This window comes from Eptesicus fuscus, chromosome 4, assembly GCF_027574615.1.
Source record: "Eptesicus fuscus isolate TK198812 chromosome 4, DD_ASM_mEF_20220401, whole genome shotgun sequence".
NCBI lineage: Eukaryota > Metazoa > Chordata > Mammalia > Chiroptera > Vespertilionidae > Eptesicus > Eptesicus fuscus.
Genome location: NC_072476.1, coordinates 34,235,264 through 34,247,437, shown reverse-complemented (window position 1 = coordinate 34,247,437; position 12,174 = coordinate 34,235,264). Strand labels below are relative to the sequence as shown.

At 42.9% G+C, this 12,174-nt stretch overlaps 1 protein-coding gene across 1 annotated transcript; it reads left to right on the top strand.

Moving 5' to 3' along the window:
* The first annotated feature begins 32 nt into the window (after positions 1-32).
* BUD31 (BUD31 homolog) lies at positions 33-12,140 on the top strand. Its single transcript, XM_008141374.3, has 5 exons — positions 33-363; positions 2,427-2,548; positions 9,922-10,044; positions 10,271-10,437; positions 11,893-12,140. The coding sequence occupies exons 2-5, from the start codon at positions 2,455-2,457 to the stop codon at positions 11,941-11,943; spliced, it is 435 nt and encodes a 144-aa protein (XP_008139596.1). The 5' UTR covers positions 33-363; positions 2,427-2,454; the 3' UTR covers positions 11,944-12,140.
* Positions 12,141-12,174: the final 34 nt, after the last annotated feature.

The window sequence follows — 12,174 nt, the reverse complement described above, 5'->3', positions numbered from 1 at the left end:
GAATCAGCGGCGGGGAGCTGGGCTGTCCCGCGCGCCGCCTGAATTCAGGCTCGTCCGCGTGCTGCCGGGCAACAGCGCCCCCACTCACCCCGCCCGGAGAGACGCGTGAGTCGGCTGGCCAACCCTCGGAAAGTGAGAGCAAAAAAGCAGCGGCAGGTCTGGTTTTCTTTACAGGCAGGGCTTTGGGCACCTAAGATGACGCAATATTTGCGCGAGGTGGGGCGGGGCTCCGCGAGGACCTCATCCTGAAGGGATAATCTGGGAAGCGGAAGTGGACGGGACGGTAGCGACGACTACTCCGCTGCTGGCTGCTGCTCTATCCCTCTTTGGGAGCCTGAGCCCGGCTACCTGACAGCACTAGAGGTGGGTGTTTTTCTCTGTTCTCGAGTATCTTGGTAAAGATGGGCCAGGGAGTGGAGGTCTGCACTGGCCTAGAGGGCGTTCTGAGCGGCTGGACTGGGACGGGTTCGGGCCCCTGGAGATGGGGGTGAGTTACGGAGAGGAGGTGGCGCCTCGCTCGTTCTGCAGAGGGGACGGGAGATTTGGGAGTTCTCTTGTTTCCACCCTTTCTCCCCCCCTCCCCCCCACACACACACACACATACGCTGTTTTCTCTGCCAAGAACGTGTTTTGTTTTTTGGGTTGTGTTGGTTTTTTTTTGTAAAAAATCTGCTTGTTCTTGTACGCCCGGTTCAGATGCTGTCTTCTCTATGAACCTTTCCTCCCGCTCTTGTGGTATCGTCTTCCCTCCTTTCTTCCGAAAGTCTTTCCACTTGCCGCCTCTGCCGAGCGCTCCTACTTCTCTTACACCTGCCGACACCTCTTCTTGATTTAGTTTACCTCCTACCTGTTACCTGCCTTGAGAGGCCTCCTCTTGACTCCCAGGCTGGGCCGGGGCCCTCGAACTTTCCCTGGGTGACTGCGGAGTGGTTGTTCCCGTGTCTTTGTTCTCCCAGCCGTCGGGCGCTGGGGCAGGCACCAGATTCCACCCTTCTTTAGTTTCAGCGTAGGGGAGACAAGTGCAAAGATCACGGATTTGGGAGTCCCGAGCTTCCAATCAGAGTCATACGCTGCCAGTTCCAAGCCGTGCGACCTTGACTTTAGTAAACCTTCTGGAGTTTAATTCCTGTATGGCTGTTAGGGGAAATTCATGAAAGGAAGCTGTGGGGTGCGGAGGGGGCTTTGTAAGCTGTCAAGGACCGGACCGAAGGGAGGGACTGAATGAATTTGGGAGAGGAGAATCTGCTATGCTTAAAGGTAAGAGGTAGCCCTAACCCGTTTGGCTCAGCGGATAGAGCGTCAGCCTGCGGACTGAAGGGTCCCAGGTTCGATTCAGGTCAAGGGCATGTACCTTGGTTGCGGGCACATCCCCAGTAGGGGGTGTGCAGGAGGCAGCTGATCCATGTTTCTATCCATCCCTCTCCCTTCCTCTCTGTAAAAAAATCAATTAAAAAATACATTTTTTTAAAAAAGGTAAGAGGTAACCTGAGTTCTCTTTGCCATCTAGTATATGCTATGAGGTTTGAAAATATTTCTTTACTATTTACATTTGGGCTGGACTATTATATGGGCTTTACATGATTTGCCTCTATGTAGTATGTTTGTTTAGTTTAAAAAGAGATGTTGACAAACCAGCTAACCCACTGCCCTCATTTTACAGATGAGACTGATTACCAGAGTGGGAATGTGACCTCCCCAAAGTCGCAGAGTAATTGATAGAGCTAGAAAAGAACCTGAGCCTGTAGCTGAAGAGAGATATTTCAGTTAAACTCTTTGGAAGGAGCCTTGAAGTACTTTTGTTTTACATGGCCTTTATCCCTTTTTTTAAAAATAAGAAAATTAATTATTTTATTATTTTTTTTTAGAGAGAGAGAGACATTGATGTGAGAGACTTACATTGGTCGGTTGCCTCCTGTATGTGCCTAGATCAAGGATTGAACTCACAACCTAGGTATGTGCCCTGTTGGGGAATCAAACCTGAGATCTGGTATGCAGGAGGTGGCTCCAACCAACTGAGCCACAGAGGCCAGGGCTCTTTTTCCTTTTTAAACACTCATCTCAGCTCCCTCAATCAGATATCACACTTTTTGTAATTGCCTTTTTACTTTCTATCTCCTTGCTAGAATGTCACCTTCTCAGGGACAGAGATTGTGTTTTATTCTTTGTTCTATGTTCCCAATATCCAGTACAAGGCCAGGCTAATAGTTGGTGTCAGTTAATGATAACAGCAAAAAAAAACCACATTAAAAGCCACGCATGTTACATGCAGTTATAGTTAAGTCTTCACAATGACCCCATAAGTTCTATTATCCCCATTTTACAAATTAGATAACAGAGTTAGTGAAGTGAAGGTACACAGTGGAGGCTGGTGAAGGCCTTTGGTGATCTGAGGATCAGAAACTAATTCATTTAATTTTCCCTCCTAGATCTTTGCAAATTATCTTGTGGGGAAAAATGCCTAAAGTCAAAAGAAGCCGGAAAGCTCCCCCAGATGGCTGGGAGTTGATTGAACCAACACTGGATGAATTAGATCAAAAGATGAGAGAAGGTGAGTTGAGTTCCTGTCTGGGCTTAGATGTCTCTATGGGCCAAGCTAAAATGCAAAGAGAGAGGGCACTACTGTGGCCTCCAGACATTGATTTGTTTTGTTTGCTTACTAAGTCATAAGAATGCAATAAGTGTCAGAAAGTAAGATAACACTAATAAAAGGGGCCTCAAAAACATTTTTGGGCCAATTTTAATATAAACGTTTTAGGGAATATAGATCAAATTAGTTTACCTATAATTACTATTTTGATTGCATATATATTTTAAATGATACAAAATATATTTACTTGGAAAATCCTGTTCTTTTCACTTTTTTCTGAAACATTTATTCAGATTTTTCTTAGGGTTTCTGACACTATTTTCCTCATCTTTGTTTCTGCATCATCAACCAGTTGTCCAGAATGCACCATCTTCACTTCCCTCTAAATGCTGTATGATTCTGTACTTTGTGAATCAGTGTAGTGTGCTGTTTTGGAAATTTTATCATAAGTCACAAGCATCTGTTGGCTTTATATGATCACAGTGTAACAACTTACTAAAGTGCTTTTTAAAGTGGTCTTTTTTTAAAGCTTTGAGGTAACTAATCTAACCTTTTTATTGTGAAGTCATACCCACAACAGTAATTACTAAATCAGTGTTAAATTACTTTGCTTCTTTTTTTTTCAAAACCTCTATTAAATACCCAGAACTTAAAGTAATCAAGATCATTTTGGGCTGAGCAATTTCTTCCCCAAACAGATTTTTATTCAAAATAAAGGAACTTTGGAAAGTGCTATAATATATGAGATTTTACGAGTCCTTGAAAAAAATCTTCCATTTTTTAAGGGATGACTTTTGGGGGGGAGAGTATTTAGAAGTATATGATTTTCTTTACCTCCAAAAGAAGTATTCTTTCTCCCATTTTTATTGAACCATGTTGCCCTTCAGCGTTTCTTTGCTTTCCCATTTTACTCTTCTACTGTAAAGAAAGCAGAGTAGATGCCAGGTGGTACCAGACTTGGCTTCAGTGTTGGGCACCATAGGGAGGGAGGGAGTTCTGGGGATGTGGCAGACTGGAGAGGGGCAGAGGCTGCTACTTACCTGGAGCCCATTTTACCATATCGAATACAGGCTGAGCATTTCCAAATGTGTTAAATTTTTTTCCCCCTCAAGACAAGCCAAAAAGCCAGCTGTTTTGTGTGAACTCTCCTAATTTAAAATTCAAACTGAAAAAAGTATTTTGGGTAGGAGCCAAACAAAGCCTGCCAGCTTCCATTCTGTAGCCTCCAGTGCAAGTTTTGCCTGTGGAGTCTGTGGCAGTGTTCTGGCCATGTGTGGCCTTTGGCAAAGAAGCACAAAGCCAGTGGCATTACCAGCCCTGTTCTCTTGATCTGAGGGCCATTAACAGAACCACTCACACTGGAGCAGTTGGCACTATTACTTAGGAAGGAAAGTTTTGTTTGTCCCCAGTATTTCCTAGCTCAGTACAACTTCTCAGCTCTTCATATGTCCCTTAGCTCATTACTCAAGTTTGTGTATAGCCACTGTTGTTCTGTAAGTCCCCCACAAAAAAGGGACTAAGGGGCAGAGATTGAGGAAATAACGTGTGGCAGAGGGTTATATGGGGATTTGACAAAGACATTTTTTCTATGGACTGTAACTGAGACTTGTAAATAACTTTGTTTTTATAAGGACTTTAAACTAGTTGGAAATCGAGCATAATCAACACTTGCATAATAAACATTTAATTAGACCTTTAAATAATAGTACCATAAAAGAAGTGTTGCCAGATTTTGAAGTTAATGGGCAGTTTTTGACATTAGCAAAGAGGTAAAAACAAAGTCTATAGACTATGGCATGATGTCCCCTACCCCTGGCTTCTTATATTCTCATAGTGACGAGACTCCACATCATCCACTGAAAACTGCCTTCCCCTTTGTGTGTGAACCTGTACAAAACGATAGCCAAGAATGATCACATGATCTTACCCTGGCCATTGGCTCAGTCTACTGGAGCATCGTCCAGTACTCCAAAAGGTTGTGGGTTTGATTCCCAGTCTGGGCTCACACATGGGTTACAGGTTCATGATCACTGGTCGGGGTTTATATGGGAGGCAACCAATCAGTGTTTTTCTTTCTCTTTTTCTCTCTTTCTCTAAAAAAAAAAAAAAAAAAGAATATTTCACATGATCTTGTGAAAATGGGTCCAAAAAGGGATTTTTAAAATGCAGGTGATGCTATGATTAAAAGATTGAGAGAAGATTCAAAAGCATAGGAAGGTTCCACTTCCAGGATGGCGTCATGCTCCCAGCTTTCCCCAGTGTTCTCATCCAGCCACCTCTACCCAGGTGACCAAGTGTCTTCTCCAGCCCTGATTCCACACTAGACTCTCCACCAACTACCTATTGGATGGCCCCATTTAGATATTTAAAAACATCTCAAACTTAACGTGTCCAGAACTAAGTCCTCATTCACCCACCTCAAAGCTGCTTCCCTTCTCAGGCCACAAACTGTGGAGCTTTCCTTGATTCCCCTCTTATTCCTATCCAATCATCGAAGACATCCAGATTCCTACAAAGCGTGGCAGAATGGAGAGGGAAAACTGTTACCGATAAACAACACTTGAAACAGATCAACCAAATACAACATCTGGCCGTTGTTTAGATCTTAATTCAGACACATAGTTGTCAACAGATATTTTTGAGGCAATCGATGAAAATTGAACATGGATTTAATATGGGATGCTAATAAGAAATAATGGTTGATTTTGTTGGGCGGGATATTGGCATTACAGATATCTTTTAAGGTCTTTAGTATGTAGAGATACATATTTTTAAAACTTTTTTAAAATATATTTTTTTATTGATTTTAGAGAGAGGAAGAGAGAGGTATAGAGATAGAAACATCAATGAGAGAGAAACATTGAACCGGTGAACGTTTGGTTCATAAGTCAACGCTCAACTGCTGAGCTAAACTTGCCAGGCAAGATACATATTTTTTAATGTGATGGTTGATGTTTGAGATTAATTTCAATATACTCCTCTTTCCCCACTCGCAAACGTGGAGAAAACCAGATAAAATTAAACTAGGTAACTTATAGTTATTAAAGTGGGTGATTCAATAAACTGTTATTGGGAGGTACTTCGGAGTTCAATAAACTGTTTTCTTTTGTGTATATTTAAAGTTGTTCATAGTGAAATCTTAGAAAATTCATGTATCTAAAATCTGGCTCCTTTTATCACTTCTTTTTTTTTTTTTTTAAGAATCTTTTTTTATATAGAAATATATATATATATTTTTTATTTTAAATATATTTTATTGATTTTTTACAGAGAGGAAGAGAGAGGGATAGAGAGTTAGAAACATCAATGAGAGAGAAACATCGATCAGCTGCCTCTTGCACACCCCCTACTGGGGATGTGCCCGCAACCAAGGTACATGCCCTCGACCGGAATCGAACCCGGGACCTTGAGTCCGCAGGCCGACGCTCTATCCACTGAGTCAAACCGGTTTCGGCATACCCTCACTTCTTATCTGGCTTACTTCAATCTCTCCCTGCCGTCTTCTCCACAGGGCAGCCAGGGTGAGAGTTTTAAGTCAGATTATATCACTGTCTGCTCAGGATCCTGCAGTGGTTCACCTCCCTCTGAGAGCAAAACCCAAGTCCTTCTGTGACCTTCCAGGTCAAACACACTCTCACCCTCAGCTCCTTCTTGAGCTCCATCACCTACTTCTTTCCCTCACTCGCCTCATCAACCCCCAGCCTTTCTGCTGTCCCTTGATCCCCAGTATAGTCCTGCCTCAGGGCCTTTGCATTGCTGTTAGCTCTGCCTCTCGAGCGTATTTGCCCCTCATTTTTCTTTCTTTTTTTAATTTAGATATAATTGACATAAAACATTGTATTAGTTTTAGGGGCACAACAATGATTTGATATATTTATACCTTACTGCAAAATGATTACCACAATAAGTTTAGTAAATATCTATTACCTCACATAGTTACAGGTATTTTTCTTGTGATAAGAAAATTTGAGATCTACTCTCTCAGTAACTTTCAATGTACAATACAGTATTGTTAACTATAGTCACCGTGCTGCACATTACATCCTCAGGACTTATCTATAATAATAAACAAATATGCAAATTGACCGCACCTTCGCTACACCTAAGCCACGCCCACCAGCCAAGCCACGCTCACCAACCAATCAGGATGAGTATGCAAATTACCCCAACAAAGATGGCGGCTAATTTGCATATCAAGACAGCGTCGAAAGGGGGGGAGGGGAGGAGCGAAGTTAGGGCCAGGGGCAAACGGGGAAAGCAGGCGGGCTGGAGGAGAAGGCGGGGCCGGCGACAAGGGCGGGGCTAAGGCGGGGCCGGGGGCGAAGGGAAATGCGGGCGGGCTGGAGGAGAAGGTGAGGCGGGTGATAAAGGCGGGGCGGAGGTGGGGCCGGGGGCGAAGGGAAACTCAGGCGGGCTGGAGGAGAAGGCGGGGTGGGTGACAAGGGCGGGGCAGAGGCGGGGTAGAGTGCAGCAGGAAATCCTATTGCAGGATTTTTCCTGCAACGGGAAAGCTAGTCTATAATAATAAAAGGGTAATATGCTAATTAGACCGGATGTCCTGGACGAAGCCAGGGCTGCAGCTGTGGGATTGAGGCAGCCGCCGTGGCTGCGAAGGCCTACTCTTGCACGAAATTCGTGCATCAGGCCTCTAGTTTATCTTATAATTGGAAGTTTGTCACCCATTTTGCCCACCTTCCAGCCCACCCACACCCCTTGTTATTTTTTTAATACATTTTTATTGATTTCAGAGAGGAAGGGAGAAGGAGAGAGAGAGTAGCATCAATGATGAGAATGAATCATTGATCAGCAGCCTCCTGCAGGCCTCCCACTGGCGATCAACCATGTCCTCTTGGTTCAAAGGTCAACACTCAACCACTGAGCCATGCCAGCCGGACCCCTTGTTTAAGTCTCTGTTTAGATATCTCCTTTGTGCTTTCTTTAATCATCTATATAAAATGGCAGTCCCTCCTTTCCCCACTTGCCATCTCTTACAACACTACCAGGTGTTGATCTGCTTCCTCCCCTGGAACACAGCTCCAGGGCTTCTCTGTCTTCCCTACTGCTGTATCTTGGGCACCCAGAGCAGAGCTTTCCCCACATGAGGCACACGGTGTGCTTTTGCTATGTCCTCAGCACCAGCATCTTGATTCAATCATAGAAACCATTTGTTGAGCTGAATTATAAATCCTACATTTTAAAAATGGCCTCAAAGTTGGAGAAATGGAGGTATGGTTTTGTTGTTGTTTTGTGTTTTGTTTTTATACCATTCCTCACCTTTCTCCTCTGCTCTAAAAACCAAGAGGAGGTGGTAGATAAAGATCAACTTGTAAGAAAGAGAATTGCTTGTGGCAGGTGTGAGCTGCTTCCTGATCCTATATATATATAGATGGAGCAGTTATTTCCTGCAGGCCTGCCATACTATGAACTTTCAGATTAGTCCAATTTTATTTTTCTTTTATCCCTAAAGGATTTTGGTTGACAGTGAAATTAGAGGTACTTTAAAGATGATTAGGATGCCCGTCTGTGGGCCCAGAATTATGTTGAGAAATTATTAGACTATATAAAGAGGTTTGGAAGGATAAAGACCAGGGTTTTCACAGAGGTTATGTTTGAATTATTTTTCAAAATCTTTTGTTTTCTAATTTATGTAATTAAGAAGGCATTTTAAGTTTAAAATAATTATGCCTGGCCGGCATAGCTCAGTGGTTGAGCGTCAACCTATGAACTAGAAGTTCACACAGTTCAATTCCTGGTCAGGGCACATGCCTAGGTTGCAGTCTCGATCCCCAGTGTGGGGTGTGCAGGAAGCAGCCAATCAATGATTCTCTCTCATCATTGGTGTTTCTCTCTCTCTCCTGCTCCTTTCCACTCTGAAATCAATAAAAACGTATTTAAAAAATAATTGTTTAAATCATGTGGCTTAATTTTTTTGCTTTATTTTTTAAAAATAGCTATATTAAGATATAAAACATACAATGTAAAATTTGCCCTTTCAGAGGGTTCAGCTAAAGGGTGTTTTTAGTATAGTCACAGAGTTGGGCATCCCATCACCACCATCAATTTCATATTTCATCACTCCAAAAAAGATGCATACCCTTTAGTAGTCATCCCTCCCCCTCCCCGCACATCTCCCAGTTTTAGGCAATCAGTAATCCACTTTCATCTCTAAAGACATAAAATTATATGGTAGGTTGGCTTTGGGGACTAGTTTCTTTCATTTAGTGTAATATTTTAAAAGTTAATCTATTTTGTAGCATGTATCAGTACTTCATTCCTTTTTATGACTGAACTAGTGGTCCAGTGCATGGATTCGTGCACATTGAAAGGAAATTAATTAGAATAAATATTTTAATATTGCTGTTTACCCTTTCTCTATAATAGAAGTGTCAAGATGAAAGAAAATTGGTAAAATGCATATGAAAATAATATATAAATTGATTAATAAACAATAACAACATGATATAACAACAAAGACGATATAAAAACAACAAAAACAGGATATAAAAACAACAAAAACAGGATATAAAAACAATGACTGATAAATTGATTAAACTTATTCTAATATCTCCCTGTATACCACATTAAGAGTAAAAACACTTTAAGAGTGCTTGACTAATTTCCCTTGTGATGAAATATTTACAACTTTAACTTTATCATCACATGCTCTTTGAACTCGAGAAAAAGCAACATATAACTGACCATGTCCCAAAACGGATACAGGTAGGGAATATTCCTACTCTGTCTAGATCGGGGCCAGCGAGACCTTTATATGTATCACACATGAGCGAGTCAATGTTTACTTTTAAATTGCCAGTGTGCATCATATGTACCGGTCAGATGGTTGGATGGTCAGTCACTTAGTCTTTTATATATATAGGTTATATTCCATTGTATGGTTTACATTTTATCTGTTTATTAGTTGATGGACACTGGAATTGTTTCTACTTTGTGGCTATTGTGAATAATGCTTCTGTGAACATTCACATACAAGTTTTTGTGTGCATGTGTGTTTCTGATTCTCTTGGGTATATACTCAGGAGTAGAATTGCTAAGTCATATGGTAACTCTGTTTATCTTCCTGGGGAACTGCCAGATTGTTTTCCAACCAGGCTGCACTAGTTTATATTCCCACCAGCAGCATGTGAGGATTCCGATTTCTCCACATCCTCGCTACTTGTCTTGTTTTAATTGTCTCTCATTTTTTATTGTAGCCACCCTAGTGGGTATAAAGTAGGATTTCTTCTTTATTCCTGCTTATTTAAAAAAAACACCACTATATCCTGTGCATAGTACCCCTGCCTGCCAAAATAAATCAAACACCTTTTTCTCCCCAGCTGAAACAGAACCTCATGAGGGAAAGAGGAAAGTGGAATCTCTGTGGCCTATCTTCAGGATCCACCACCAGAAAACCCGCTATATTTTTGACCTCTTCTATAAGCGGAAAGCCATAAGCAGAGGTAATTGGCTAGATTCTCTCTTAGCCTTTCCAACTTGAGTAGCTTTGAGATTTACTTAATGGCTCTATTATAGCTACCTCAGCAAGTTCCATGATTTTTCTTACCACTAAAAAAAGGGGTGGGGGCAATGTTGGATATTCTGTTTAATGAAGAGTAGTGATGGGCCAGGGGTGGGGCAAGCTTTGTTTTACCATGATTTGATGCCCTTTTCTCATCTTTTTCACAGAACTATATGAATATTGTATTAAAGAAGGCTATGCAGACAAAAACCTGATTGCAAAATGGAAAAAGCAGGGTTATGAAAACTTATGCTGCCTGCGGTGCATTCAGACACGAGACACTAATTTTGGAACGAATTGCATTTGCCGGGTTCCCAAAAGCAAGCTGGAAGTGGTAATGTCTATCCCTATAATGACTAACTTTCACTTCAGAATTCTGTCCTAGTTGACACCAAGAGAGTTTATACTTTTGGGGGACTGGAAATAATTTGGTTGCTGGATGTCCTGCTGGCCATTCCTTCCCACCCTCATCCCAGAAGTGAGTCCCTCTGTTCAGGAAGCCATCTAGGCAGTTTGGCAGTAATTGTATTTGCTTTGTCTGGGGGCCAGTCTTAACTCCATCTTTGAGCAAGTTATTGAATTCCTCGCTTACAAAATGGGAGTAATAACACCTACTCTAAGGTGGTTGGGAGGACCGAGTCAGGGAAGGGTGAGCCAGTCAATAGTACTCACTCTTCAGCAGTCTTTTTTCCAGGTCTCAGCACTTCAATTACACTATTTCTTCTGTCAGAACTTTTGAGTTCCAAACCTCGGAAATGGTGCTGGGTATGCAATAACTGAGCTGAGAGCACAAGCCCCTCTGAAATGGGGCTACAGGATGCAGAGAAGTTACTGGGATGTTGGCCATTAGTGGCTTTTGAGTGTAGCCCCTTAGCTGACAGTTGTGGGTCCAATTGGGAGCTGAAGCCAGATTTTTCACCTTCTGGGTTGGTCTTCCTGTCACTACAGGGACCCTTTACTCTGCAGACCAGTTACAGTTTGTAGTTTCGGCTCTGGGCCAGGGCTTTAGCTCAGTAGGCAGCTGTCTCCCTGAATCATCTGGAAAGTCAAAGGCACAGCATTCTGAGCAGTGGAAAGTGAACGAGGGCTGCCTCCTCAAGGGAAGGTTCTGGGTGTTGGTTTTCTGGGGGCAGAGCTGCAGGAGCCCCTATCCTCTGAGACCACCAGATTCCATGGCAGCGTCTGGTTGGAGGTACTCCCCCAGCCTTATGGCCAGAACAGAGCCTGCTTTGGATTTAGTTTGGTTTCACCATCAGATCTTATTTGCTTAGGTAAGGGTCTTACTCCAAAAAAAGAGGAAAATAAATATAACCACTGCTTTGAGGTCTTCTGTCTATTGGACAGGCCCCTGGCGTGGGAGAAAAGATTTCTGCTGCTGTACAGATTCAAGTGCATACCATTCTCTCCCCTTGGCCTACTGGAAAGTTCCCCAGCCCAGAGGACCTGAGACCCCTGAACAGTAGGAATCCTACCCCTCCTCATAGCAGGGTATATCATGTACACTTTGCAGATTAACAAGAGTCACACAGATTTTTTCCCAAATGTGTTTAATTAGCTTAAAAGTACAAGTTGTAACTTCAGTGTCAACAGCAGCTGTTTCCATTTTCACACGGGAACTGAATTTTTGTCATCCAGAACTGTCATAAAGGAATTTCTGAGGAGTGCCCTATAGGGAGTGACTCCCATTGTCAACTTTCTCAGTGGGAGGATTACTACATGTGTGTGTGTGGGGGGGGGGGGGGGGGGGGCATATGGTTGAGTGCGGTGTCTCAACTGTCTTCTGTTGCAGGGCCGGATCATTGAGTGCACACACTGCGGCTGCCGGGGCTGCTCTGGCTGAGGCCTTTGGGCCCTGACCCCTTTCCACCCAGGACTTTGGACTTCTCAGGTTTCTGCCTGTCGTGACACCCCCTTTTCCTGATAGCAGCTCTTCTGGCAGAGCAGTGCCACAGGACCGAGTTGGAGCATGGTCTCTATGTGTGAAGGCTTTGGTGTTCATCAGCTGTGATTTGTAGAAATAAAACTTTTAAACCTTTAGGCCCTGCAATAGTTCTTTACAGAGCCCAGAGGG

Bases quoted from the DNA above. Each gene is read 5' to 3' on its own strand.
- BUD31 (XM_008141374.3), top strand. From the start codon at position 2,455: ATGCCTAAAGTCAAAAGAAGCCGGAAAGCTCCCCCAGATGGCTGGGAG. The intron at 2,549-9,921 runs GTGAGTTGAGTT...TTTTCTCCCCAG, and splicing joins AGATCAAAAGATGAGAGAAG to CTGAAACAGAACCTCATGAG. The intron at 10,045-10,270 runs GTAATTGGCTAG...TCTTTTTCACAG, and splicing joins GCGGAAAGCCATAAGCAGAG to AACTATATGAATATTGTATT.